This window comes from Cibotium barometz, chromosome 55 (assembly GCF_041138505.1).
Source record: "Cibotium barometz isolate CiBa-2024 chromosome 55, ASM4113850v1, whole genome shotgun sequence".
NCBI classification, from domain to species: Eukaryota; Viridiplantae; Streptophyta; class Polypodiopsida; order Cyatheales; family Cibotiaceae; genus Cibotium; species Cibotium barometz.
The window spans coordinates 2,912,802-2,940,738 of NC_141100.1; the positions used below are offsets into that span (position 1 = coordinate 2,912,802).

The window sequence follows — 27,937 nt, forward strand, 5'->3', positions numbered from 1 at the left end:
AGCCTGCATCTGGGCTGCGATTTGTGCCTGACGTTCCGTCGAAGAAGCTTCGAGAGCTACTTTGAACTCTTGGAAATCTGATTTTGACACAAACTCGTCAAAAAGATCGGCATCAGTGCCTTCCGTAGCCGGCAAGCCTTCGCGTTCCACGAGGGGCTCCAACTCTGATTCTTGGGTCGACATCGTGAAGAGGGTACGTGGAGAGAAAATTCGATCTTTGCACAATGAAAGTGCGAGCGAACTCGAGAGCTTGAGAGCTTGAAAACTTGAGAACTTGAGAACTCGAGAACTTGAGAACTTGAGAGATGTGTGGCAAGAAGCCCACGTGAGGGGGTTTATAAAGGTTTCCCAAAAGCCAAAAAAAACTCGAAAAGCTAGGCTTAGCTTTTGCTTTAGCTTTTGTGCTTTTTTTTTCGTGAATAAATATATATATATATATTTTTTAATATATATATATATATATATATATGGATATATATATTCTCTTGTCTTAAAAAAAATAAAAACCTTGGAAACCTTAGAGAGGGGAGGACTTTTAAACCTTTTTTTTTAAAAAAAATTTAAACTCCCTTTTTTTTTTAAAAAACGAATGCACTAAAAAAGAATACTTTCCTTATGTTTTTTTTTTTTCTCAACCTCCTGGATTAGCCGGCGCTTGCTGCTGACGTGGGGAGCTGGCCGATGCTGCTGTCGTCATGGCTGCTGGCGCCAGAACTGTCGCACCAGCCTGCATGCGCCTGCGCCAGCCGGATGTGGTATCTGCGCTGGCCGCCTACAAGGCGTGGCTAGCGTGGCTGGTGTAAGCGCTGGCCTAGCTGCCTGGCGTAGGTGCTCCAGCGCTGGCTGGGCTGGCTGCACAAGCTGCCTTGGCCGCCTGGCTGCGCGGGCCTAAGGTGCCTGCAGCCGCCTATAGCCCAACACCAGCGACACCTGTCCAGCCTGCCAGCGTGCAAATCCCACTAACATGCCACCTTCTCAAACGCTGCTCTCCTTCGCTCACGTGCTGAAAAAAGCAACGAAAATCATCATGCTTTTTTCTTTTTTTTTCTGTTTTCTCTCATGTGACTGCACAACACGACTCCCCTTCTTTGCAAAGCAATCAACCCTTACTAATCCTACCATCTCCCATCAACATGGGTTTCTTTGATGAAGAAAAAACACATACAAAATCTGAAAACTGCAGTATGCACAGAAAAAACAGCAAGCTTTTGTAACACATACCGTTCTTCGACCTCTTCTTCTCTACCTACCGACTTGCTCGTTCACGAGGTATGCTCTGATACCACTGTCAAATCCCCACGGATCCCCTCGTGATCGATCTTGGTTCGAAACTCGAATCCTGCAAACAAACGAACAAACAAACAAGCAAGGGGGTGCAGGCCTGACTCACCTCCCAACCATGACAGCCGTGGGCGAGCCCGCAGTCTTGGCTGTTCCCACCGAGCCACGAGCTGAGCTAACTAGGTTGACGTACTGACCAATCTCCTCCTCGCGACGTCCCATACCGCCACGAAGCTGCCCTCGTGGGCCTCGAGATTGCTGCCGGCCTCGGCTGCATAAAGCAGGTGCACGTTTGCACTAGATCCAGGCTCCAAGACCATAGAGCTCTCACAAACTCGCGAGACTCTCTATATTACAATAACTAACCTTGGCCACCCTTTTATAGGCTCTTGGCCGGTCATCGGGCGTCCACACTTGGCCGCCCACCCGTCCATACTTGGGTGCCCGCCCGTTAGTATATCCCTAACTCAGCTCGTCAATCAGCCTGCCTAGTTCCAAGCTTCCCCAAGCCTCGAAACTAGTCTTGCATGCGTATAGCACATGGTAGATACCCACTGTGCACATGACAATATAACTATCAACTCCATTATGCATAGTATGGACTAGATACTACGACATCCCCACTAACGTCATCAGTGCCCAATAGTGGGTTCATTGAGTGTGTTCACACAATAACCCAAAACCTCTCTCCACACATAGATGTTCATTGAGCGCCCGGACAATATTACAATGAACTCACACAATAGCCCTTACAAATACATGAATCCAGCCACGTACTCGACCTTTGAGCTGGCCAATGGGTAGAAGCATGTCCACGTCACACTCAGGAGAGTGTGCATGTGACACTCTCACGCCAGGATTGATACAGCCCCCATACCCGAAAGGTTGGTAGGGCCCTGGTCTCCGAGCACCAGCCCAAGGTTAGAGATCAGTAACACCACAGCTACAGGGCATATCTGGCTGGCCTGTTACAGTGAGGCTATCGGAGGAACTCTCACCCCTCCCAGAAGAGTCCATCCGCTCCATTTGGACTGACATCATTCATACCCCTTGCGGTCAGTGGTGGGGGAAGCTTCAGGGCAAGCTGGATCGCATGCACAAATGGCGAGAGGCCGCTTTGCGCACATGGCGCATGGGTCCCTTTCTCACTCTTTGGGCCAGCTAGATTACTTGGCATTACAGTCTGCCGGTGTGGCTATTCCCCCACCTCTCTTGTATGAGGTAGTTTCACTCCGAAGCGGCCAGCCATGGAGGGAAAAAAACATAAAAGAGGATTGTTGGTTGACCTCCTGTGACTCGGCATACTTCCCAAGAGTAGGACACATCTCATCTATTGCCCTGGACTCCTGAGGAATGTGCTGGAGTGAGCGAAGTGTCTTGGTGTGGTTTCCTCCATGTCCCCTTGTCAACAAGTGTATTGCTGCTTGACCTCCTTTGACTAGGTGAATTAACAAAGAGTGAGACCCACAGCTCCCCTCTTGTCTGGTGCCCCTGGACTCCCATGCATTGTCAAGGAGTGAGTGAAGTGCCCGCATTTATAACCCTCTTGTCTCCATCCAAAGCACTTGCACCTATCACAGCTCCTCTCTCTTGTCTGGTGCCCTTGGACTCCCATGCATTGTCAACGAGTGAGTGAAGTGCCCTCATGTATAACCCTCTTGTCTCCATCCAAAGCACTTGCACCTATCACTGTGAAACTGCCCTACATGCACCTTGGTGTGACAAGAGTATCTCAACGATCTGCAGGTGCTACACTTTGGCCTTCACAGTGGGACACTCAAGGTCGCCAAGGAGCCCTCCTTTGTGAAGTAATTGAGCTAGTCCTTCAAAAGCTCATCACCACTCTCTTCCTTGAAGGAAGTCTGCTCCTAATGTGCTGAGTTTCAGATTGACCTGCAAGAGATGTCAAGTACAAAAACAGGAGGAGAGGCTGAATAGAGTCAAGCTCATCCCCACTCTCTTTCTTGAGGGCAGTCTGCTCCTAATATGCTGACTTTCAAATTTCCCTGCAAAAAGTGTCAAGTTCAAAAACGGGAGGGAGGCTGAATAGAGTCAAATTCAGCTCACTTAATAGAGAGGCAATACCCCCCGCCGCCCCCCCCCCCCCCCCCCCCCCCCCCCCGCGGCCCCAGTGGCCCGCTGCCCAACCCTCCCAACATGCGCACACACAAAACAAGCATGAACAAGACATCAAAAGCATGACCATGAACTCTTTCCTAATTCTAAAATGCCATGAAAAGCAGTCATAAATACTAATTGATATTTTTGAAAAAGATATGGCATCTACCTTATTAGAATTGGGAACTAATTCTTGTAGTGCCTTCATTCTTTCTGCTATCCTTTCACGACGAAGCTACACCCATCAGCAGTTCCAGCAAATCATGAGAGTGTAGACACAAAGCAATGCAGAAAAATAAGTTGAAAGGAACATGCAGCATCAACATCAAGCAGCATTTCTTAGAAAAAAAGTAATAAACAAGGAAAAGATGGTAATTACAGACCCGCTCAGCTATACTGTGAGGATCTGTTGCTTGACCCCGACGTGCTCTAACACGAGGTTTGGGCGCCCCAGTAACAACTCCGACAGCACCTTGAGATTGTGCCAAACCCGTGTGATTATCGTATGGTGACATTGAAATACCTTGACCTTACTGCATCTGTCATAATAACTTCAAGTGAGATGTCAGCACCAACTACTACAGACATGTAAGGAAAGTCTCCTTATCATGCATGCACATGTCGCCTCACTCAATAAGAGTGCTGACTGACCTGCTGTTCTATTTGTCCAAGGGTTAAATTTCTCACAGATGTTGCTTGAATGTTCACCACATACTGCAAAAAAGTAATCACAGATATAACAGTCATTAAACTATGCAATATGGTTGAACATTAGTAGTTGTACACGGTAAACACAACAAAACAAGTGCTCTTTCGTTTATGAACTTCCTCTAACCTCATGTAGGCAACCTTGGGCCTTCAAACTTTCTTTATACAATCAATTTTTCTTGTGATATGTGTGGCAAGGGAGGGCAAGATCCAGTTCTGGATTCCAGATTAGCTTTGATTTATAAAGTTGACTTCTGATTTATGTGGCTTGTTATTAGAGTGGAGTCTCCATGTAGTGCGTTGACGCATGCTAAGAAGCAAAAGACATCCTAAGAAGTGGACTAGCCCAGTTCTTATGGTCTCTATTGTGATTTACCAGAGGTGCCTGCATAGCAAAACACTTGCATGTGTTTTAAGTTCGTTAAACTACTTGCTAGCTGTCATACTAAATCTAAGCTAGTAAATACACCCTTTTGGGCTGTCTTTCACAAACATGAATCCTCTCTTTCATGCTCATCTATAGACATATGGAGATTCTGTACTCCTTCGGCAAAAGTTGGGTTGGTATGCTACTCAACAATGTACAATTTTATAAGCATCTTCACTAAATCAATAGCTCATATTTATGCAATGCATGCCTCACAAGGGTGGGCGTGACATTCTCTTCATTCAGGAGCACCTATGGGAAGATCTTGCAGGGCAGGAGTCACTCACTCTTTTGGCCCCTCCGGGACACAGGGTAGTGGTCGACTCAGGCACCATTGTCACTATACGAGCTCAGTGCGTGACCATCAGAATTGGAGAGAATTGTGTGGGCTTCCTGAATGTACACGCCGAACACTGCAACAAGTAGGGCCACCTTCTGGAGTATTGTTCATCAGTCCTTGCCACAGGCGGATTTCTGGTGTATGGGTGGGGATTCAAACATGCTAGAGTCGACAAAGGACAAACTCAGAGGTGGCATGGCTACTGTATTTGGTATAGAGTACCCGCCTTGGGAGGAGTTGATTTTGGCTCTCAGGAGACAAGATCCTTGGCATCTTCTAGAGTTTGGACGCAGCCCCGGTGTTGGTCGTGCCCCCCTGGCCCGTTTATGGTGTGAATCCACTCTACCCCCTGGCCCGTTTATGGTGTGAACACGTTTTACCCTGACTGGACAAGGATTTTTTCCCTGTGGGAACACACTCTTGTGTGCCCTAGAGTACTTTAGTACTCATCCTTTGTACTTTCATCTTATCATTATTGAGTACATCTTTTCCAGCACTCACGTGTGTGTGTGCAGGCTAGCTGCCCTCCTACCCAACATTGGTATCAGAGCTTGATTAGGGTTAGGGTTACACATCAAAGCTAGGGTTTACTATTCTTGTTCAAGCTTGAGCCTACTGCACTAAACACTGAGCACGTTATCTCTCTCCTGCACGACCATTGTTGTGCCCCCCTTGAAGCTGCCGACCTACGACTATTCTGCCCAACCAGTTGTCGACCTGCATCTGCCAACCAGCAACCGCCCGACTGTTGCCATGTGCCGACTGTTGCCTTGCGCGGACCTGCACCTGCTGTGTAGCGCCGACTTGCATCTTCTGCACAGTGCCGACTTGCACCCCTTTGTTGCCGCCCGACTGTACCAGCTCTACTGCCCCCGGCGGTTCTGCCCGACGATTGTACCAACCATTACCTGTCATCTACCGTCTCGAAGCTTGCCGACTGAACCTGTGTGCCGACTATACCTACTGCCCACCAACGACCTATTGACTGAAGCTGTCTACTCGAAATCTTCCGACCTGTTGAAGCCGCCCACTTCAAGTTCAGTAATTTTTTATTGATTAAATTTTCAAAAATTGCTGGAAAATTAACAAATTAATTGCATTAATTTAGGGGCTTTTCACCATTGAGCTTGCAATTGCAACATTGGCACACATTGGTTGATTTCAACAGATTTGGTACGTAATTGCACTAGAAATTTGGGAATTTCGCATAAATTGACACTATTGGCAGGTCTTTTATAGACATTTGCAGGCATTTTGGGTGATACAAGCACATCCGCTTGACATTGGGACATTTCCCCCAATTTTTTGGGTGTTACAGCATTAGTACAGGTGATAAAGACACATTTGGGGCATTTCCCCCAATTTTTCAAGTGTCAGCATTGGGTTACTTTGCAGATTTTTTGCATTTTAGTTGATTTGGTTTATGCCTATGTATTGAGCAAACACAGTGGTACACTTGAATCATATTGCAATTGGTGCCTTGATTCAGTTACACTACTTGTTTGTATGCATTTGTGACAGCCATGTCTGGGAATACTAGTGATTTGTTTGGTATGCTCTCCATTGATGATAAGTTGGATGACACCAGGGCATACATGATGAAACATGTACTAGTTGCAAAGAATTTGTGGGTCTATGTATCAGGGACTGATGTCAGGCCTATTGCTCTTGCACAAGCAGCAGGTACTTCAAGCACTCTTGATGCAGGTGATGATGTATCTTCAGGTGGTGCTGCATCTTCTGCACCTTTGCCACCCACTCTAGAATAGCTAAGATGGGATGCCAAGGATGCTCAAGCAAATGCTTTGATTGCCCTTTCATGCAAAAGGCAAGTTATACCGCACATTCGTTCATGCAATTCTCCTAAGGGTGCATGGGATGTACTTGCTTCTTTGTATCAGGTTCGCAATGAGGCTCGTGTTGCCTATCTTCGAAAGAAGATTGATACTGAGCATATGGATGAGGGTGATTCTATGGACAAATATCTCACCCACATCAAGGATCTCGAGGAGAATGGTTCAAAAAGGTACATCTATCTTGCAGCCATAGGCTGCCTTCCATGAAAAGGTAGATCACCTAAACAAAACCCTAATTCTATGACCCAACTCAAAGGAGTTGAATGAATGAAACGATGAGCAACTATGCCTATTTAAAGGCCTTGAAGCGACCATGTGAACTAGCTGACTGCTGGTTGGCCAGCACCTGGACAAAAATAAACATATGCTACGGCCGACTGGATCCTCCTCTTCTGTGTACTGGCCAACAGCCCCTATGTCCTCTACTGGTCAACTCACCTTGCAAAAACAGCGAACAATGCTCCAAATCTGTGTTTCTAGTGAGTCTTTATGATGTTGCCTCCAGGATTAGCCCTGAGATTAGCATGTACATGTGTGTGCACATGACAGTTGCTCAGTGTATGATAGAAGAAATTCAGCTTCTCTTATGCTTTCTGGGACCTTATGCAGTGGCTTGTATAAGCTTGATATGTATGACAGGAGTACTCATTCTCATGATGCTATGGTTGCATCCACCTCCCGTGTGTTGAGTGACACTGAGTTATGGCATGCTCGGTTTGGTCACTTGAATTTCCCATCTCTTGTACGCTTACAAAGCAAGGTATGGTGCATGAGCTTCCTCCTATGCAGGTTCCATTCAAGCATGTATGTGAGGGATGCATTCTTGGAAAGATGCACAAGAATTCCTTTCCTAAAGATGGTACTATGAAAGCTGTCCGTTCATAGTGATATTTGTGGTCCCATGAGGGCTCCGTCTTTTGGAGGACACTGTTAGAAGTCATCTCCTGTCTTTACCTAGACACCAGGGCCTCTGTTGTGGGTGTGCCCGCCCATTGTAGGTGTTTTCTCATTTTTCCTCACTCCCCGTATTTTCCCCCCATTTTTCTGTGGCTTGGGGGGCAGCCCTGAGGTGGCAGGAAGTCCTAGTTCTTGGCCGACTGCATATGAGTGATTATTGGTGCTGGCCGACTGTGTAAACACCTGGACACCTTCTTGATGCTGGCCGACAGTATACAGGGCTGGCCGACTGGGCATTATGCTGGTTGTGGAGATTGGACCCCTGTCGGCTGCCTATGAGCAGGCCGACTGCTGTTTGGGGGCCATATAAAATGGCCCCACAGCCCTTGCCACATTTGTATCTTGTATTGTGTTGTATTCCGGGATGTTCTTGTGTATATAGAGCAGAGTTACACGCCTCTATCTCTCTCCTTCTCTTGTGCTGTTTTTCTGCACTGTTCTTGCTCTAGTGTTTCCAGATTCTGTCATCATCTCCGCTGCGTATTCTGACGTGGTATCAGAGCCCTAGGCTCTTGATAGTTCTTGGGAGTTGTGTGAGCAAGAGGGGGACTGTTGTGCTGATTGGTGGACTGTTTGGGAAGAGGAGAAGCAAGAGGACGGCGGGCTGATTTGCTGGACAGCCACTTGCAGGTGTAAGTTCTTCTTTGTTCCCACCCACCCACCCTTCCTTTTCAGTTACATCCCCACAATGGCAGATCTGCTTGAGATGGCTGAGAGACATGTGAAGATCCCAACACTCCCCACGTTCCCGGTGGACCGTCAGTTGGACGGGAACAACTACGGCATATGGAAGGTTATGATGGAATCTGTTCTGGGGTCATATGACCTTGCTGATTTCATCATTGTTGGGGTTCCACGGCCGGAAGCAGAGGAAGGGGAGTTATCGTCAACCCGAAAGGACCGGGAGGCACAGGCACAGTTATGGCATCGTGTCAATGCCAGGGTCCGTTCATTTATCTTCCTCAACTGCACACCACAAGTAATCAATCATGTAAAGCATATGACGCTGGCCAGAGGTATATGGCAGCATTTGGCTTCTCCTTATAACAAGGTATCGCCCATGAAGAGGATTTCCTTGGAAGTACAGATGCAGGTTATGAGTCCTGCAAAGTCGTTGACGATGCGGGAGCATATTAACAAGCTGCAGGCTCTTCAGTAGGAAGTTCTTCAGGCTGGGAAGGAGATATCATCAGAGCACATGGCCATAAAGTTGTTGTCGCATTTGCCCTCTCCGTACTCAGCATTTTACTCGTCTTTGATTAGGCTCAGCACCATCACGTGGGAGGAGCTTGTGCCCATGGTCTTGGACCAGGAGGAAAGATTCTCAAACCCTCCACAGGGCGGAGGTTCGGAGGCCTTAACTGGCCAACGGTCGAAAGGCCGTAACAACAAGGGCAAAGGGAAGGCTTCATCGGAGAAGTCTTCTGAGAAGAAGTCCGACTCAGACCGCGAGAAACTGAAGGCAGAGAGGACCTGTAATGATTGTGGCGAGAAAGGCCACTATTGGAGACAGTGTCCCAAGCCGAACACCGAGAAGGGTGAAGACTCCTCAACAGCAATCATGAAGACTCCAGTTTTTGTGCACCTGGAGGTGATGGACAACGATGTTTCATTTTCTTCAGGCAGGGAGGAGGTTGGAGGACTCGCCGCTACGGATACTCGGGAGTGGATTCTCGACAGTTGTGCTTCCAAGCACATGACTACTTTCCGTTCAGATTTACAGGATCTCTGCAGGTATTCTGGTCACATTTTTATTGGGGATACATCCACTATCCCAGTTCACAGTGAGGGCAGGTTGGAGATAGTTCCCAATGGCAGAGGGGGGAAGCATTCCTCCCAGGTGTTGTATGTTCCGTCACTTGGTTTTCATCTGTTGTCAATGCATCAGGTTTGCAAGACTGGCGTACGGGTGGAGTTTGATGAGCATTTTGTTGCTCTCCGGGACAACGCAACAGGCCAGGTAGTTTGGGAAGACGGAGTGGAGAATAGAGTTTACAAACTTTCAGCACTCTCTCTCCCAAGTCCTCAATTTTGTGATGAGTGGTAGTCTGGTAATGGCCACTTAAGTGTGGATACGCTGCAGGTGCAGGCTTTCCAGGACCAGATGGAGGATAGCTTGTCAGTTGATGGCAACAATTGGCAGGAACTTTCCAGTACAGATGTTCGTACTTCTTGTGTTCGTCAGTCAGAGGAAACTTTACAGGTAACTTATGCTCTGATGTCTCGTAGTATTCGGGACAAAGAAACTCCTGTAGATGAGGAAGTTCTTTCCACGGGGACCTATTGGAAAGCCAAGCAGGTTGCAGTTGGTTACTTGCAGAAGGAGGTGGATGTTGCACATTCTCCAAGCTTTGTGGTTCCGGATTCAGAGGGAGTTGGTTACAGGTTTCCGAAGGCCTTGAGTGGTCTTCAGCAGGTTTCCAGGACTTGGCATCCCACCGTAATGTCAGAATACGCAGCGGAGATGATGACCAGATCTGGGAACACGAGCAAAAAACGCATGCAAAAAAAACAGCACAAGAGAGAGAGAGACGTAGGCGTGTAACTCTGCTCTGATATACACAAGAAGATCCCGATATTGGTACAAGTGTGGTATGGGGGCTGGGGGCCTATTTATATGCCCCCAGATGGCCAGTCGGCCTGCTGAAAAAGCCTCCACGACTGTAGCATCAGTCGGCCAGCACTGAATGAAGCCCACGACTGTATATGCCCAGTCGGCCAGCAATACAGAGGTCCACGACTGCTGTTGGGCAGTCGGCCAGTCACATGTCTGCTGATGGGTCAGTCGGCCAGCTACTCAGTGCTCCTCCTAACTCAGAACTGCCTCCCAAGCCACAGAAAAAATGAAAAAAATAAGGGAAAAATGCGGGAGTGAGGAAAAATGATAAAACACCTCATAAGGGCGGGCACACCCACAACAAAGGCCCTGGTGTATAAATCTAGACACGAGATGACTTCTAACACCCCCTCTCGGCTCCTAGCTGTGTAACCAACCACTAGGAGTTGGGGTGCCGCCTGAGCAAATCCTGAGATAGCGACTTCGTGAAGAGGTCCACCGTACTGTCCTCCGTCAAACAGACCTCCAGCAAGATGTCATCAGCAACGATCCGTTCACGAACAAAGTGCCTTTGGATGACCATGGGTTCCTCCAGTGGAAGCCCAAACCTGCAATGCAACCTCTGCATCCTCACCACCTCACAAGCAGCATCACAAGCAGCCCTGTACTCTGCCTCTGTACTCGACAAGGCAAAAGATGACTGCTTCTCACTGCTCCATAAAACTGCTCCTGGGCCTGAAGTAGATCTCCTCATGCCCGGATCTCCTCCCCAAACCGAGTCACTCCGACCGTGGAGTCGGACTCCATCCAACAATCCCCCTCCTGTGTACAAGAGTCCCTGATCCTTCGCATGCCGCAGAAACCACAGGAAACGCAATCCTGCCTCCCAAAGAGACATCTGCAACCATGAGCTCAACTGCCTCATCAGGAAGCTCCCGTCCAATCTGGTGTCCATCAACCAGATCAATGAACCATTCTGCTTCTGAGTCAAAGAGGCATCACACTGCTCACAAGGATCAACACCTGTTACGGTGCACAAACAAGTCCTGGAAACCTCCTCAAGACCACGCAAGGCCTTCTAAAACCTGTCAACCACCCCCCTAAATCTGGAACCACAAAGCCTGGAGAAACCACCTCCTTCTGCAAGTAATCACCTGCCACCTGATTGGCTTTCCGAAAGGTCCCCGTGGAAAGAACATCCTCATCTACTGGAGATTCTCTGTCCCGAATACGACGAGACATCAGAGCATAAGTGACCTGTTCAGTTTCCTCTGACTCACGAACACAAGAACCACCAACATCAGTACTGGAAAGTTCCTGCCAACTACTGCCATCTACTGGTAAGCTATCCACCATCTGGTCCCGAAAAGCCTGTACCTGCAGCGTATCCACACTTGAGTGGCCATTACCAGACTGCCACTCATCACAACCCTGAGGACCTGGGAGAGAGAGTGCTGAAAGCTTGTAAACTCCATTCTCCACTCCGCCTTCCCAAACCACTTGGCCTGTTGCTTTGTCCCGGAGAGCAACAAAATGCTCATCAAACTCCAGCCGTACGCCAGTCTTGCAAACCTGATGCACTGACAACAGATGAAAACCAAGTGCCGGAACATACAATACCTGGGAGGAATGCTTCCCCCCTCTGCCATCGGGAACTATCTCCATCCTACCCTCACTATGAACTGGGATAGTGGACGTATCCCCAGTAAGAATATGACCAGAAAGCCTGCAGAGATCCTGTAAACCGGAACGAGAAGGAGTCATGTGCCTAGAAGCACCGCTATCGAGAATCCACTCCCAAGTATCCGTTGCGGAGAGTCCTCCAATCTCCTCCCTGCTTGAAGAAAATGAAACATCGGTGTCCACCACCTCCAGGTGCACAAAAGCCGGAGTCTTCATGATTGCTGCTGAGGAATCTTCACCCTTATCGGTCTTCCGCTTGGGACACTGTCTCCAATAGTGGCCTTTCTCGCCACAATCATTACAAGTCCTCTCTGCCTTCAGTTTCTCGCGGTCAGCGTCGGACTTCTTCTCAGAAGACTTCTCCGATAAAGCCTTCCCTTTGCCCGAGTTACCGCCTTTCGACCGTTGGCCAGTTAAGGCCTCCGAACCTCCACCCTGAGGAGGGTTCGTGAATCGTTCCTCCTGGTCCAGGACCATGGGCACAAGCTCCTCCCACGTGATGGTGCTGAGCCTACCACTGGTAATCAAAGACGAGTAAAATGCTGAGTACGAAGAGGGCAAATGTGACAGCAACGTTATGGCCATGTCCTCTGACGATATCTCCTTCCCAGCCTGAAGAACTTCCTGCCGAAGAGCCTGCAGCTTGTTAATATGCTCCCGCATCGTCGACGACTTTGCAGGGCTCATAACCCGCAGCTGTACTTCCAAGGAAATCCTCTTCATGGGCGATACCCTGTTGTAAAGAGAAGCCAAATGCTGCCATATACCTCTGGCCAGCGTCATATGCTTTACATGATTGATTACTTGTGGTGTGCAGTTGAGGAAAATAAACGAACGGACCCTGGCGTTGACACGATCCCACATCTGTGTCTGAGCCTTCCGGTCCTTTCGGATCGACGGTAACTCCCCTTTCTCAACTTCTGGCCGTGGAACACCAACAACGACGAAATCAGCGAGGTCGTAAGACTCCAGAACAGATTCCATCATAACCTTCCATATGCCGTAGTTGCTCCCGTCCAACTAACGGTCCACCGGGAACGTGGGGAGTGTCAGGATCTTTACATGTCTCTCGGCCATCTCAAACAGATCTGCCATTGCGGGGATGTACTCTGAAAAGGGTGGGTGGGTGGGAACAAAGAAGAACTAATACCTGCAAGTGGCTGTCCAGCAAATCAGCCCGCCGTCCTCTTGCTTCTCCTCTTCCCGAACAGTCCAAAACAGTCCACCAATCAGCCACACAACAGTCCCCCTCTTGCTCACACAAATCCCAAGACCTATCTAGAGCCTAGGGCTCTGATACCATGTCAGAATACGCAACGGAGATGATGACCAGATCTGGGAACACGAGCAAAAAACGCATGCAGAAAAAACAGCACAAGAGAGAGAGAGATGTAGGCGTGTAACTCTGCTCTGATATACACAAGAAGATCCCGGTATTGGTACAAGTGTGGTATGGGGGCTGGGGACCTATTTATATGCCCCCAGATGGCCAGTCGGCCTGCTGAAAAAGCCTCCACGATTGTAGCATCAGTCGGCCAGCACTCAATGAAGCCCACGACTATATATGCCCAGTCGGCCAGCAGCACAGAGGTCCACAACTGCTGTTGGGCAGTCGGCCAGTCACCTGTCTGCTGATGGGTCAGTCGGCCAACTACTCAGTGCTCCTGCCAACTCAGAACTCCCTCCCAAGCCACAGAAAAAATGGGAAAAATAAGGGAAAAATGCGGGGAGTGAGGAAAAATGATAAAACGCCTCATAAGGGCGGGCACACCCACAACAAAGGCCCTGGTGTATAAATCTAGACATGAGATGACTTCTAACACGTAACGGGTGTTGATCCTTGTGAGCAGTATGATGCCTCTTTGACACGGAAGCAGAATGGTTCATTGATTTGGTTGATGGATACCAGATTGGACGGGAGCTTCCTAATGAGGCTGTTGAGCTCATGGTTGCAGATGACTCTTCGGGAGGCAGGATTGCGTATCTTGTGGTTTCTGCAACATGCGAAGGATCTTGGTCTCTTTTACACAAGAGGGGGATTGATGGATGGATTCTGACTCCACGGTTGGAGTTACTCAAATTGGGGAGGAGATCCAGACACGAGGAGATCTACTTCAGGCCCAGGAGCAATTTTATGGAGTAGTAAGAGGTAGTCATCTTTTGCCTTGTCGTTGATAGAGGCAGAGTACCGAGCTGCTTGTGGTGCTGCTTGTGAGGTGGTGAGGTTGCAGAGGTTGCACGGCAGGATTGGGCTTCCACTGGAGGAACCCACAGTCATCCAAAGGCACTTTGTTCGTGAACAGATCGTTGCTGATGACATCTTGCTAGAGTTCTGTTCGACGAAGGACAGTACGGTGGACCTCTTCACGAAGTCGCTATCTCAGGCTTTGCTCAGGCGGCACTCCAGCTCCCTGTGGTTGGTTTCACAGCCAGGAGCTGCGAGGGGGTGTTAAAGGTCATCTCCTGTCTTTACCTAGACACCGGGGCCTCTGTTGTGGGCGTGCCCGCCCACTGTAGGTGTTTTCTCATTTTTCCTCACTCCCCGTGTTTTTCTCCCATTTTTTTCATTTTTCTGTGGCTTGGGAGGCAACCCTGAGGTGGCAGGAGGTCGTAGTTCTTGGCCAACTGCATCATCTGAGTGATTATTGGTGCTGGCTGACTGTGTGTGGACACCTGGACACCTTCTTGATGCTGGCCGATAGTATACAGGGCTGGCCGACTGGGCATTATGCTAGTTGTGGAGATTGGACCCCTGTCGGCTGCCTATGAGCAGGCCGACTGCTGTTTGGGGGCCATATAAAATGGCCCCACAGCCCTTGCCACATTTGTATCTTGTATTGTGTTGTATTCCGGGATCTTCTTGTGTATATAGAGCAGAGTTACACGCCTCTATCTCTCTCCTTCTCTTGTGCTGTTTTTCTGCACTGTTCTTGCTCTAGTGTTTCCAAATTTTGTCATCATCTCCGCTGCGTATTCTGACAGACACTTGACTTCATCATGTTCATTGATGACTACGCTCGGTTTTGTTGGGTGTATGGTTTGAAAGTGAAGTCAAGTGCCTTTGCAGCTTTCAAAGACTTCCGTCCAATGGCTGAAAATGCTTGTGGACACAAGCTTGTCACATTGCGTACAGATCGAGGGGGAGGGATATTTATCAAACGAGTTCACATCTTACATGCAGTTACATGGTATTTCCCATCAATGTACTACCCCCTATACTCCTCAGTAGAATGGAGTTGCAGAGAGATGTAATCGTACACTTATAGAGATGGCACGTTGGATGCTCAAGAGCAAGGATCTACCCAGTAAGTTTTGGCTTGAGGCAGTTATGTGTGCCAATTATGTGCTTAACCGTTGCCCCATTAAAGCCTTGAAATCTATGACTGCCTATGAGGCACGAAATGGTAGGATTCCAGTGGTGACTCATATGAGTGTCTTTGGGTGTTTGGCATATGTGCATGTCCCCACACAACAAAGACATAAGCTTGATGCAAAGGCAATCGAATGCATTTCATTGGTTATAGTACTGAGAGTAAGGGATACACACTCTATGTGCCTAATACAAGTAAGATCATTGTGTCAAGAGATGTCATCTTTGATGAATATGCATCTCAACCACTTCTCTCACGTACAAGACAACCATCTATTGGGCCGGAAGATGTGTTTGATACTCTGTTGCCTTTATTCAATTCAAATGTGGATAATGTAGAGCCAGTTTCAGCTCATTTACAGCCACCTATGCCTGCTGAAAATCAGCAAAATCAGCAGCTGAACTTGCCCCGAATTGATCCTGAAATGCCTCAGATTGATCAAGATTCCTTGGGTGATGCATTGGCAGAGGAAGATGCAGATACTAGGAAGTCAAAAGCTGTTCCTAGATGGCTGGTTGAGACTGTGTGATAGCAAACAGTCTACATTTATGCCAAGTCGTACACGTGCTGCTTCTCGCCATGCATCTTCACATTATGTGGATACAGCTCTTGTTGCCACCGCATGTAATGAGGAACCTATTTCTCATATTGATGCACTGGAGGATGACAATTGGGTAGTAGCCATGCATTCGGAATTGGAATCCATTGACAAAAATGGTACTTGGGAGTTATGTGACTTGCCTCCTGGCAAGCGTGCTATTGGCACCAAGGTTGGATCAAAACGTACGTACGGATCCAATCCGTACCGTACATCCGTACCGTACGGGGATCCGTACGTACGGATCGATCCGTACGCGCTTTTTTTTTTTTTTTGCTTTGCTTGCCTGCGATAAACGTTTTTTTTTTTTGGGGTTTCGCCTGCGATAGCGTCTGGACTCTGTACGGCGCACACCTTCCGGTAAGGGCCTCTACAGTCGCTCTCACGGCAGGGAATTACTCTCCAGAGAGCAGAGACACTTAGAGCCCGCAGGAGACAGAGGACACCTGGCTTTCGGACACCACGCCTATACCAGAGAGAGATGACAGAGATTAGAGCTCAGTTTCACAGAGAGGGTGCGGAGCGACTGGCTCGCTTCAGAGCACACCCAGGCATGTTCTTCAGGGAGCTGTGGACACCCCCTTCACTGATGTATACCATTTTATACCCCCAGTATGGTGCAGGATGGAGCTAGCTAGGTTGCATATCATGATTGTATACTCCATGCATATAGCTTTGCATTCTTCTAGTAGTAGAGCTCCATCCCCTGCACACCCAGATTCAGCTTTTTTATTCAGTACTTTTTCATTTTGTTGGGATGACAGAGGATACCCCATACAGGTACTCCGATTTGTCTCATAGGCCGAGTTCGGTCTTTTGGAAGACGTTAATAAAATCTTTCTTTCTTTCTTTCTTTCTCTCTTCGCCACTGTCGCCGCCGCCTTCCTTTCGCTTCGCCTCCTTCCCCACCCCGTTTTCCCGACCCACCCACCCACCCACGCACCCACCCACCCACCGACCCACCCACCCACCCACCCACCGACCCACCCACCCACCCACCCTTGCTCAGGCCCCCAAGGCAGCAACATAGCTCTCTCTCTCTCTCTCACAGCTCAGCTGCCCACTAAATAATATGCATTGCATGATTGCTGAATCTTGATTGAAATTGTATGGCATTGTGCATTGAATTTGTCAGAGCAATCATGCATTGACTTGTGATTCTAATTTCTCACTTTTGAATTAGTAGGTTTTTGACCTTGTTGTGTCTCTATTTCGAAAGTTTTATATGTCAATGTGGACATGGACTGAAGTTTTATGTAGGTGGCTGAAATTTCTGAGATTTTATGTATTTTTACCAATGGTACGTATTTTTACGTACCTTAAAATTTTTTTCCGTACCAAACAACGTACAGTACGTACGGATCCGTACAGTACATAACGTTTGGAACCACCTTGATTGGCACAAAATGGGTTTTCAAGCTATAGCGTAAGCCTGATGGTTCAGTTGATCACCATAAGGCTCTCTTGGTCGCCAAAGGGTATGCCCAACGCGAGGCCATTGACTATGAGGAGACCTTTGCTCCCACTTCACGTATGACTACCATCCGTACTGTTATTGCATTGGCTGCACACAAACACTGGCATGTACATCAGTTGGATGTCAAAACTACCTTCTTGAATGGCGATTTGCAAGAGGAAGTTTATGTATCTCATCCACCTGGCTTTGTTCAAAAAGGTGCAGAAAGAAAAGAATGCCATTTACATAAAGCACTATATGGTCTTAAACAGGCTCCTCGTGCTTGGTACCACAAAATCCATGCATACTTGACTGCCAAAGGGTTTCAGAATAGTTCAGCTGAGAGTAGACTTTATGTTCACCGCATTGGGAACAATGTTCTCATCCTTATTCTTTATGTGGATGACATGCTCGTCATTGGCCCTAAAGAGGGTGATATTTCAGCTTTTAAAGCTGATTTTTAGCACGCATTTGATGTCACAAACATGGGGCATTTACATTACTATTTGGGCATACAGTTTATGCCTTTTGACAGGGGTATCATGTTATCTCAGTGCAGATACGTTGAGCAGCTCCTTGAGCGTTTTCACATGACAGATTGTAAACCTGTTTCTACTCCTATGGAACCAGGTATAAAACTGTCACTTGAGCATGGTGGTGAGCCTTTTGATGTTGCCACCTATCAACAGGTTGTGGGATGCCTTATATATTTATGCTCTACTCGTCTGGACATATAGTATGTTGTTTATCAATTGAGCAGATTCATGCATTGTCCGCGCACTATGCATTGGCAAGCATGTAAGCATGTCTTTTGCTATCTTAAAGGCACCGCAAACTTTGCCTTGTCCAATGGCGTTTCTTCTACATTATGCTTGCTTGCATTTACAGACAGTGATTGGGCAGGTGGTGACTCATGCATCTCATGGCTCAGGAGTCAGTAAGAAGCAGCCTACAGTGGCCACTTCTAACTGTGAAGCTGAATACAGGGCAGCCTTTACAGCTACTGTGGAATGTGTTTGGCTACGACGCCTATTAGCCGATCTTGGTGTTGGACAGCAGACTCCTACCACCATTTACACTGACAATTAGAGTGCTTTGGCAGTTGCACGAAACCCAGTTTTTCATGCCTACACAAAGCATATTGAGGTTCACTATCATTATGTCAGGGAAAGACTGCATGCAGAAGAGATTGACTTGGCTTATGTGCCTACACATGCCAATATAGCAGATGGGTTTACAAAGCCTCTTTCGAAGGAAAAGTTTGAAGCTTTCCACAAAGCTTTGAGCTTTCAACCTCTACCAGGGTAGTTTGCTCCACCATGTCTCCATTCACACCATTCACTTGAGGGGGTTTGTTGGTCATGTCCGCCTGGCCCGTTTATGGTGTGAACCCGCTCTATCCCCGAGCACTTTTTACCCTGACTGGACAAGGGTTTTTTTCCGTGGAAACACACTCTTGTGTGTGGGCACTTTTCCCTAGAGTACCTTAGTACTCATCCTTTGTACTTTCATCTTATCATTATTGAGTACATCTTTTCCAGCACTCACATTTCTCTGTGCTTGAGCTTGTGTATATGTGTGTGTGTGCGCGTGTGCAAGCTAGTTGCCCTCCTACCCAACACTCGGGAGTTTGTGTTTCTCCAGATCCGACAAAAGAAGTACTGGTCCCAACCTATCCAGATTAGATCGGTTCTATGTAGATGAGTGGGATTGTGGTCGTGGTAGCATGATCAGTATTTTGGCTAGCACGACTTTCTTCGATCACGCACCAGTTATTCTCTCCCTTGGATGACCCCTGGAGGCAAGATAGACATTTGAGTACCCAGATTCCAAATAGCATCATCCAAGACCCTGAGATTTGCAACAAGATATAGAGGGGATTTGGGAGAGGCTAGATTTTCATTAAGGAGCAGCCGCAAGCACCTTGGATGCAAGACTGGGAGAGATTAGCAGTCTATTACAGGAGGCACCCCGCAGATCAGATTCGCTAGCTTCAGAGAGCAGGAGAGGAGCATTCACAGGGGTCTTGCTTCTCTACAACGCCTTCAAGAGAGTGCACCATAGTACCCGTGGATTAAGTGTCAACTGGCTCACCCGTACAGAGCTCAGATCCATAGAGGAGCAGCGGGTGGAGTACAAATATCATGCCAGAGGAGCGGAGGGTAGCATGCGCCGAGCTAGGACCGTGTGAAACAACGAAGGCTTTCTTTAAACCTGAGTTTAGTGAGTCTTTAGCAATCCTTTAAAAAAGCAAACATGAATCTGAAAGAGATGTAGTAGAGACAACACAAGATGGGGTCCCGAATTACCCATTGAAGCCCCCCCTCCCCCCTCCACCTCCCCCCCTACAATGTAAGGCCATGTATGTATGTGTCTCTTTTAATATAGATTTCAATAAGGAAAGAGAGTGTACTTAGAGAAGAGTGAGACATTTAGGCTAGAAACATTAGGAAAGTGTTAGAATAAAAATATTAGCTCCAAAAATCCTAAAAGAAATAAGAAGACAAGAATAGTTCTATTAAGAGATAAGTATCTCCAAAAATAGAAATTCAAATTTAGGTGATAAGAGGTCATATTTAGCGTACTTTTACATATTTAGAGTCCATGCATACTAAAAATGTGAAAAAGCAACGCGTTTCTAAAGATGGCGCGTTTGTGGCTATATACAGACGTTTTTGTCTATTCTACCCACGTTGGCTTGTAGACTAGATGTCTTCCGGTTCTTTTGACTGGTTAAATGACCATATTCTGAGTTTTTTTCAGAGATTATGGCCGAAACAATTTGCTGATTTTGTCATGGTCTCTACACAGGGAAAACTGTAAGAAGGCAGCAAGTAGCCTCAAGGTAATCCTAGAGCTTGAGATGTATATATCCCTTCATTCTTATCTAATATCTTAGAAGAGAAGGTCAGATTGCTATGGTCTTTCGGAGGAAGAGACCAAAACTCCATAGCTTTTCTTTAGAGAAAGAATAGTATGCGTAGCCCTGTAAGAGAAGGCTATTTTGCCATAGACCTTAGAAAGAGAGAAGAGTCACAGTACGAGTAAGAGAAGATAAAGCTTGGGGGTGATTGGATGATCTCAATCGTAAGACAAGTTATTAGAAGACTCTATTCTCATATGTCAAGTTCTAAAGCTCTTGTTAACGAGCAAAGGCAACGATAAACGACAAATTTCTATAAGGTATATACATATTTTGTTTTTCAATTATATATCATTCTTAGGGGTTGAGGTATGGCCCTGGCTTCTCTATTAATTGTTAATAGTGATCTATTTGATTGATTTACTATTTAAAGTTTGTATTCTTTTAAACAACAGCATATGCCTTTGTAACCAATCCCGTCAAGTGGGAAAGACTCCGTTGGACACCCACACGCTTAATAGCACAACTTTAAAACCACAAATTTGAAATGGACAACTTAATACAACTTGAAATTGAAATGAAATGAAATGGAAAGATGAACACTAGCACTGGGGCCGGAACGAGCCGACCCCCCCCTCAATATATGATATATTTATTGGGAGTATTTAATGAATACAATGCTCCATGGGTTCCAAGAACCAGATGATGTCCATGTACATATGAAAACAGTACCAAACAAATAGGCTCGAATTTCGATGTAGAAGCTCGAAGCAGAACGACCACTAGTGTGGTCCAATCTCTACGGTCCTGTGCTTTCACTGGACTCCGCGGAGAGCGCCTCACTGGTGTTCCGAGACCACGCACAAACAGGCGCTCTCGTACTGACGCCTGGCTCTCCCGATCTCAGCACCTTTGGACCGAGATTCGCCAATATAGCTTGGACAACCCGGCACCGAACGGGTGTTGGCCGAGCGGGATGAATCCCTTATCAGATTTAAACATAAAATACTTTATTGAAATCTGAAATTTCACTTACTTGTAGATGGTTGATAGAAAAAACCAAAACTCGTGGTATGATGAAGCCACCCTTGTTGCCGAAATAATTGCCTTGTGGTGAACCACCAAGACAAGAATCACCACAAAAGACCACCACCGCCTGCTATGAGAGAAGGAGCACAACTTACTGGTGGTGGACAATGTCCTAGAAGCAAGAGGCCACTTGTTGGTGATGCACACGCAGCCAGTGAGTGATGGACACACAGCCAGTTGCTTTGGTGGGCTGCGTAGAAAGAAGGGGATGCAGTCGCCTGAGGGTAGAGGAAAGGGCAGCCTGTCAGTAGCCGCCTGTGAGAGCAGCCACAGCAGTGCCTTGTGAAGGTGGCCCACGTCTGAGAGCAGCCACAGCAGTACCTTGTGAAGGTGGCCCACGTCTAAGAGCAGTGGAGAAAGGCAGCGCAGCCTGTTGGAGCAGCCGCCTGTGAGAGCAGCCACAGCAGTACCTTGTGGAGGTGGCCCACGTCTGAGAGCAGTGGAGAAAGACAAGCGCAGCCTGTTGGAGCAGTCGCCTGTGAGAGCAGCCACAGCAGTACCTTGTGGAGGTGGCCCTCGTCTGAGAGCAGTGGAAAAAGGCAGCGCAGCCTGTAGGAGCAGCCGCCTGTGAGAGCAGCCACAGCAGTACCTTGTGGAGGTGGCCCTCGTCTGAGAGCAGTGGAAAAAGGCAGCGCAGCCTGTAGGAGCAGGCGCCTGTGAGAGCAGCAGTATATCAGTCGCCTGGTAGAGGAGGGAGAAGCAGCCGTACAGCAGCATGCACAGCTTGCATGGAGGAGGCAGCAGTGAAGAGGTGGTCGCCGGTTCCTTCACGTAAGATGAAGCGATGATGTTTTTTTTACGCTTGAAGGAGGGAGTCCTTTTTAATAAATTAATGTGGAGTTTTACTTTGGTGATACCCACGCATGCATGTGGGGGAACTAGTGGGGGTAGGTGACCATGCCCACCCCCACACTCACTTAAAAGTGGGGCTCCCCACCTTGGCCCCTAAGTGGGTGCCCAAAGGGAGTGCCCACTTTTAAATAAATGTGAACACCTAACCTTATAAATTAAAGGGTTAAAATATAAAACATTAAAACAAGTGCGACATACTTACCACCTGTTCACATGCACCAAAACTTGTCAGAATACAGAGCAGACTTCACGACTCACTGGCAGGCGTCCCCGCTCAGTAAGTAACACGTCAAGCAGGCAAACACACAAATACATGTTATGCGAAAACAGTTTCAAGCATGCAAATCATGTGTGCATGTGCAAATAGTAACATGGACATATCTCCCGTTCATGGAACAAGTACAAAATATCTGTCGGCACAAAACTGGCACGACATAAAAACATAAAAACCTGGTCTTCCTATGGAGTGACAGTCCCATAGGTAAGACACAGTTCCAGGCACGAGTTTCCCTATGGTGTGACAGTCCCATAGGCAAAACACGGCACGAATACTGGCTCTTCCATGGCGTGACAGTCCCATGGGTCGAACACAGTCCAGGTCATACACGGGTGGCACTGGTCTGGCTCCCGTCCATACGACACCATCCTGCTAACACACGGGTGGCACCAGTTTGGCTCCCGTCCATGTCAGCAAAATACTGGCCTCTTCACATGAGACACCGGCCTGGCCTCAAGTGAACGAGACGCAAAAACTGGAGATGGACCAAATGGTCGGCCAATTGGTGACAGCCTTAATAAAGAATGTCTTATCGCAATCTCAAGTTGAAATGCTAAAATCTTCAAGCCGGCCTATCGCCCTCTCAGGCTCCATCGCTCGATCCTCCCGCCCCTCAGAGCGATGTTTGCGCACTAGGGTGGGCTAATTCACCGCACTAGCCTGGGCCCTCAGAACTAGGCAGCATCACAATCACTCGCCTCAATCGGCGAACCTCATTTTTCCAATGGTATGAGGGATACCATGGGCTAACTCCGGGCCTTACTAACGTCTCCACCGTGCGGCTATACAAGCACAAGAACGGGGCAACGTCAAGGCAGGGAGAGTTGTACCTGTATCTTAATTTAACCAAGATAACAATCCATTTACTCACTAAACCATAGGACTAGAATCCATGTTACCTTCTTAAGAAAACAATCCTTTTCGCAAGTCCTCGCCAACGGCCTTCGATGAGGTGTATGGTCCCGTAGGGTTTTGCCCAGCATGTAGAAGCTGGAAGGCCGAATTCTAGATCATCGACAGTATAAAGGAAAAGAATAAGAGAGCCGGTTTGGCTTGTATGGAATTGATTCATGTATAAGCCTTTTTTTTATAAATCTTGTCTTGGCATTATTGTATTGTGTAAAAAAGCTGTTTTAACAAACCTTGTAAAAAGGGCCTTAATTAAGGAACATGTTTATTTATGTCAAACAGTGTGGTAGGATTAATTAGAAAACAAATTGACGCGTGAGTAGGGTGGAAGGTGGGAGGATGGAATGCCCCGACGGCACTATCCTACGGACGGGTGGACCCGATTAGTCGGGTAGCTTTCCAGCATATTAAGTGAAAGCCCTACGTTAGATAAATAGGTTCTCGGGCAATTCTATTCTAGAAGACTAGGCCAGCGGCTGTGCCTTGCATGGATGAGGAAAAAAGCGTTGTCTCTAGGAATCAAGACTAGTAGTTGCCCAAATTAAGATCAATTACCCTATGGGTGATTTGATTTTTAGAAGACCATGCTCCCCCTGCGGGATAGAACTAGGTCTTACCTATGAATCGTATCCTTGAATCTCTGCATGGTCAAGGTGTCGATGAGTAGGAAATTTTCTCCAAGATAAGACTTAGTGGACTATCTTAAGTGTTTTCCCTATTTTTGGAAGGGGAAACCTTACATGCAAGCAAGAGTACTTGCTGTTGGGTATAAAGTCCCAGTTTCGCCTCCGGACCTTGATCATCGCGTAGCTCTTTTCGAGAGCTTCGCGGCCATATATTTACTTGTACATTTGGCCCCCATTTGGGCCTTGTAACGGCATTCTTTGTATTTGGTCCGCCGGGCGCCCCATAAGTTGGGCGCCCGCCCATACCCTTGTATCACTATAAATACGAGGTCTCCCTTGAGCCTCATCAAGACAATCAAGATATTCTTGAGCATTGTGTGAGTTCTCTCTCTCTCTCTCACTCTTCTCTATCTCCTCTGCACTTCCTTGGCTGCAAGCTCTTGTGTTTGAGTCATTCTCTTCCAACAACTGGTATCAGAGCCATGGAGGGAAGTTGTATGCAGAAGCTATGGAGTTAGAGGTGTCTTCCACCAATTGACTACGGGATCGTCTGCGTTTTTCGCGTCAAACACCTCCCTTCTATCATCAATCTGGTGCGTTTTTTTTAGAGTGCTGCTCTTTTCTTTTTAACGCAGGAGCCTCTTTTGTGGTTTTTTCTTGCTCTTCCCCTCTCCTGCGTTTTCTGCTCCACCCCTGCTGCCCTTCTGCTGCGTTTTTCCTCTCCCTTGCTGCCCCCTTTGCTGCGTTTCTGCTGCTGCGCTGCTGCAATCAGCAGCGTTTGCTGCCTTGTTCTCTGCCTTCTGTACGGCTGCCATCAGCAGCAGCCAACGCTGCTGCCAGCAGCCCCACGACCACCAGCAGCAGCTAGGGCTGCAGCCAGCAGCCCCACGACCACCAGCAGCAGCCAACGCTGCAGCCAGCAGCCCCAAGGCCACCAGCAAGCAGTCCGGGCTGCAGCCAGCAGCCCCACGGCCACTAGCAGCAGCCGACGTTGCCTCCAGCAGCCAGGATCTACGAGCAACCCCAAAAGACAGCAACATACTACCCCTCGGGTTTACATCGACATTCGGTGATACTCTTCCGCCGTCTCCTTCACTTGAAGTTGTTTCATCAATCTACGAGCATCCTACATTCAACCCATATCTGGTACATAACATCTTGCTATTGCTTACTTTCTGAAGTGTCAGTTTGATAAGTCATGGCGTCTACAAGTGATCTTAAGGGTCTACTAGAGATTAAGAAGTTTGCAGGCACTGGGTTTGATCTTTGGAAGGTGAGGATTCAGAATATCCTCTATCTGCGGGAATGTGATACTGCACTTGAGCAGTTCAAACCCGCTGCTATGACAGATGATGAATGGGGAATCCTGAACAGAAAGGCCGTTGCCTATCTCCAGATGGCTGTTGCTGATGAGGTTCTTGTAGACCTCAAAGGGTTGACAACAGCCTATGCCGTCTGGGAGAAGCTGAGAAGCACCTATGAGATCACCACGCCAGTGAACCAGGTACATCTCATCAGGAAACTCATGAATATGCAACTTGATGATTCTAAGAATGCAGTAGAGCATATTACTGCTTTCACAGGGGTGCTTAATCAGATGCAGGATTCTGGATTGCCTGTTTTTGATGATAAGTTAAAAGCTATTTTTTGCTCACTACTTTGCCTGACTCTTGGGAGACACTTGTGGTGTCACTTGGGACAAATCCCAACCTAACTTTTGATGGAGTCAGGGGTGCTATTCTCAATGAAGATATCCGGAGGAAGACCTCAGAGACTAGCGGTTCTGCAAATGTCTCACGAGGGAGGACGACCAAGCGGGGAAATACTACTACCAATTCAAAGGGTAGAAGCAAGAGCAAGGGCCAGCAGTCTGATGTTACATGCTACCAGTGTGGTCGTAAAGGCCACAAGAAGCCAGATTGCAAGTTTTACAAGATGGAGCAAGACCGGAAGAAGAAATCCAGTCATTCAAATGACAAAAAGAAGGAAAAAGAGAGTAATTCCAGCAAAGCAGAAGAGTTCGAAAAGGACAAGAGCAAGGCCAATGTGGCCTCTGGTGTTGTCATAGAGGAACTGTCTGACTCAGATGATGTGCTATGTGTTTTTTCTGCTAATGCTCTTGATGTTCATAACTTGCATGTCACAGAACCAGATGTTATTCATGCCTTGATGTATGAATCTGATGTGCTTTCACAGACTTGGATTATTGACACGGGTGCCTCTTTTCATGTAACTCCTATCAAGGAGTGTTTTGCAACTTTCACTGCAGGCTCCCGAGGAAAGGTGTTCTTGGGGAATGATCATGCTTGCAATATTGAAGGTATGGGCACCGTGAATTTGACTTTGCAGGATGGTAGTGAGTTTGTGCTGCCAAATGTGAGGTATGTGCCTGGTTTGAAAACCAGTCTCCTGTCTGTGGGCCAGCTTGATGCCTTGGGATACACGGCCATATTTGGAAATGGCACATGGAAATTGACCAAAGGCACAAGGCTGATTACAAAAGGATGCAAGAAAGGAACATTATATAGCCTTCATGGTCAGGCTTTGTCTGGTAAGTTTATTGCTTTTGCAGAGGTACGCTCCCACATGGAGCTTTGGCATAAGAGACTTGGCCACATGAGCCATAAGGGTCTCTCCATTTTGTCCTCTTTGAACAAATTTGATGCAAAAGGAAGCAAGCTTGATTTTTGTAATGATTGCTTGTATGGGAAACAGAATAGGAGTTCTTACTCCTCTCGTGCCTCTCGCAAGGCTGAAAAGTTGGACTTGGTCCACTCTGACATATGCAGCATGCCCATTAAATCTAAAGGTGGTTCAAAGTACTTTGTGTCTTTTGTGGATGATCACTCACGAAAAGTATGGATCACTTTGTTGAAATCTAAGGATGATGCTTTTGCTGCTTTTCAAAAGTTTTATGCATTTGTTCATACTCAAACTGGAGTGAAGATTAAATGCTTACGCACTGACAATGGGGGTGAGTTTGTTAGTACTAAATTTCAAAAATTTTGTGATGATAATGGCATTAAGAGGGAACTTACACCCCCTTATAGCCCCTCTTCAAATGGTGTGGCTGAAAGGTATAATCGTACACTGTGTGAAAGAATTCGATGCATGCTGTCCACAGCTAATCTCTCTCAGGATTTTTGGGGAGAAGCCTTGAAAACTGCAGTTCATGTTTGCAATCGATCTCCACACACAGCTTTGAAAGGTGGAATCCCTGAGGAGGTTTGGTCTGGCAAACCGTCCTCATATGACCACTTACGCATCTTTGGTTGTGATGCATATGTGCATATCCGCAAGGAAGACCGGAACAAGCTTGATGCTAAGTCCGAGAAGGGCACCTTCGTTGGCTACGGTGATGAAGGTGAGATGGGCTACCGTGTGTGGTTGCCATCAACCAACAAAGTGGTTCGCAGCCGGGATGTTGTATTTTATGAGGCAAAGCTGCTCCGTAATGTTTGTGCCTCTCATGGTGATCAGAAAAAGGTCAAATTTCAGCAAGGGCAGCCACCCATTGATGCTGAAAATGAGCCCCAGGATGCTTCACAAAGGGCTGAACATAATGAGTCCGTGATATTTGAGCCAGAAGAGGTTGGACAGCCGCTTCATGCTCCTGGAGGTATAGGGCAGCAACCCCTATATGCTGAAAATCAGGCTGTTCGTGAAAACCCGCAGCCTTTTGATGCTGAAATTATGATTCCTCCCGATATTGACCCCCAACCAGCCAATGATCATTGGGTACGGAGGTCTACTCGTTTTCGGAGGGAACCTCAGCGTTTTGATCCCTCTTTGCAACATGTTTTGCTTACAGATGAGGGTGAGCCTCTTACTTTCAAAGAGGCTAAGTCTTGTGAACTCCGAAACAAGTGGGAGCATGCTATGCAGGAGGAGATTAAGTCTCTACATGCAAATGACACTTGGGACTTGGTTGAGTTGCCCAAAGGAAGGAAGGCTATTCCTAACAAGTGG

The 27,937-nt window shown here is 47.4% G+C and overlaps 1 protein-coding gene across 3 annotated transcripts in view; it reads right to left on the reverse strand.

The window, feature by feature from the left end:
* Nucleotides 1-27,937, reverse strand: part of LOC147607256 (transcription factor LRL3-like) — a 77,318-nt gene that overhangs the window by 36,559 nt on the left and 12,822 nt on the right. For 2 of the 3 annotated variants that reach the window (XM_086790874.1, XM_086790875.1), the window contains exons 2-4: nt 4,051-4,113; nt 3,783-3,938; nt 3,569-3,634 (exon numbers count right to left, since the gene is read on the reverse strand). In XM_086790874.1, the coding sequence (XP_086647000.1) occupies nt 3,569-3,634; nt 3,783-3,914 (198 nt within the window). In that variant the 5' untranslated portion in view covers nt 3,915-3,938; nt 4,051-4,113. The remainder of the gene's footprint in view (nt 1-3,568; nt 3,635-3,782; nt 3,939-4,050; nt 4,114-27,937) is intronic. The other variant, XM_086790877.1, reaches the window with a different exon arrangement.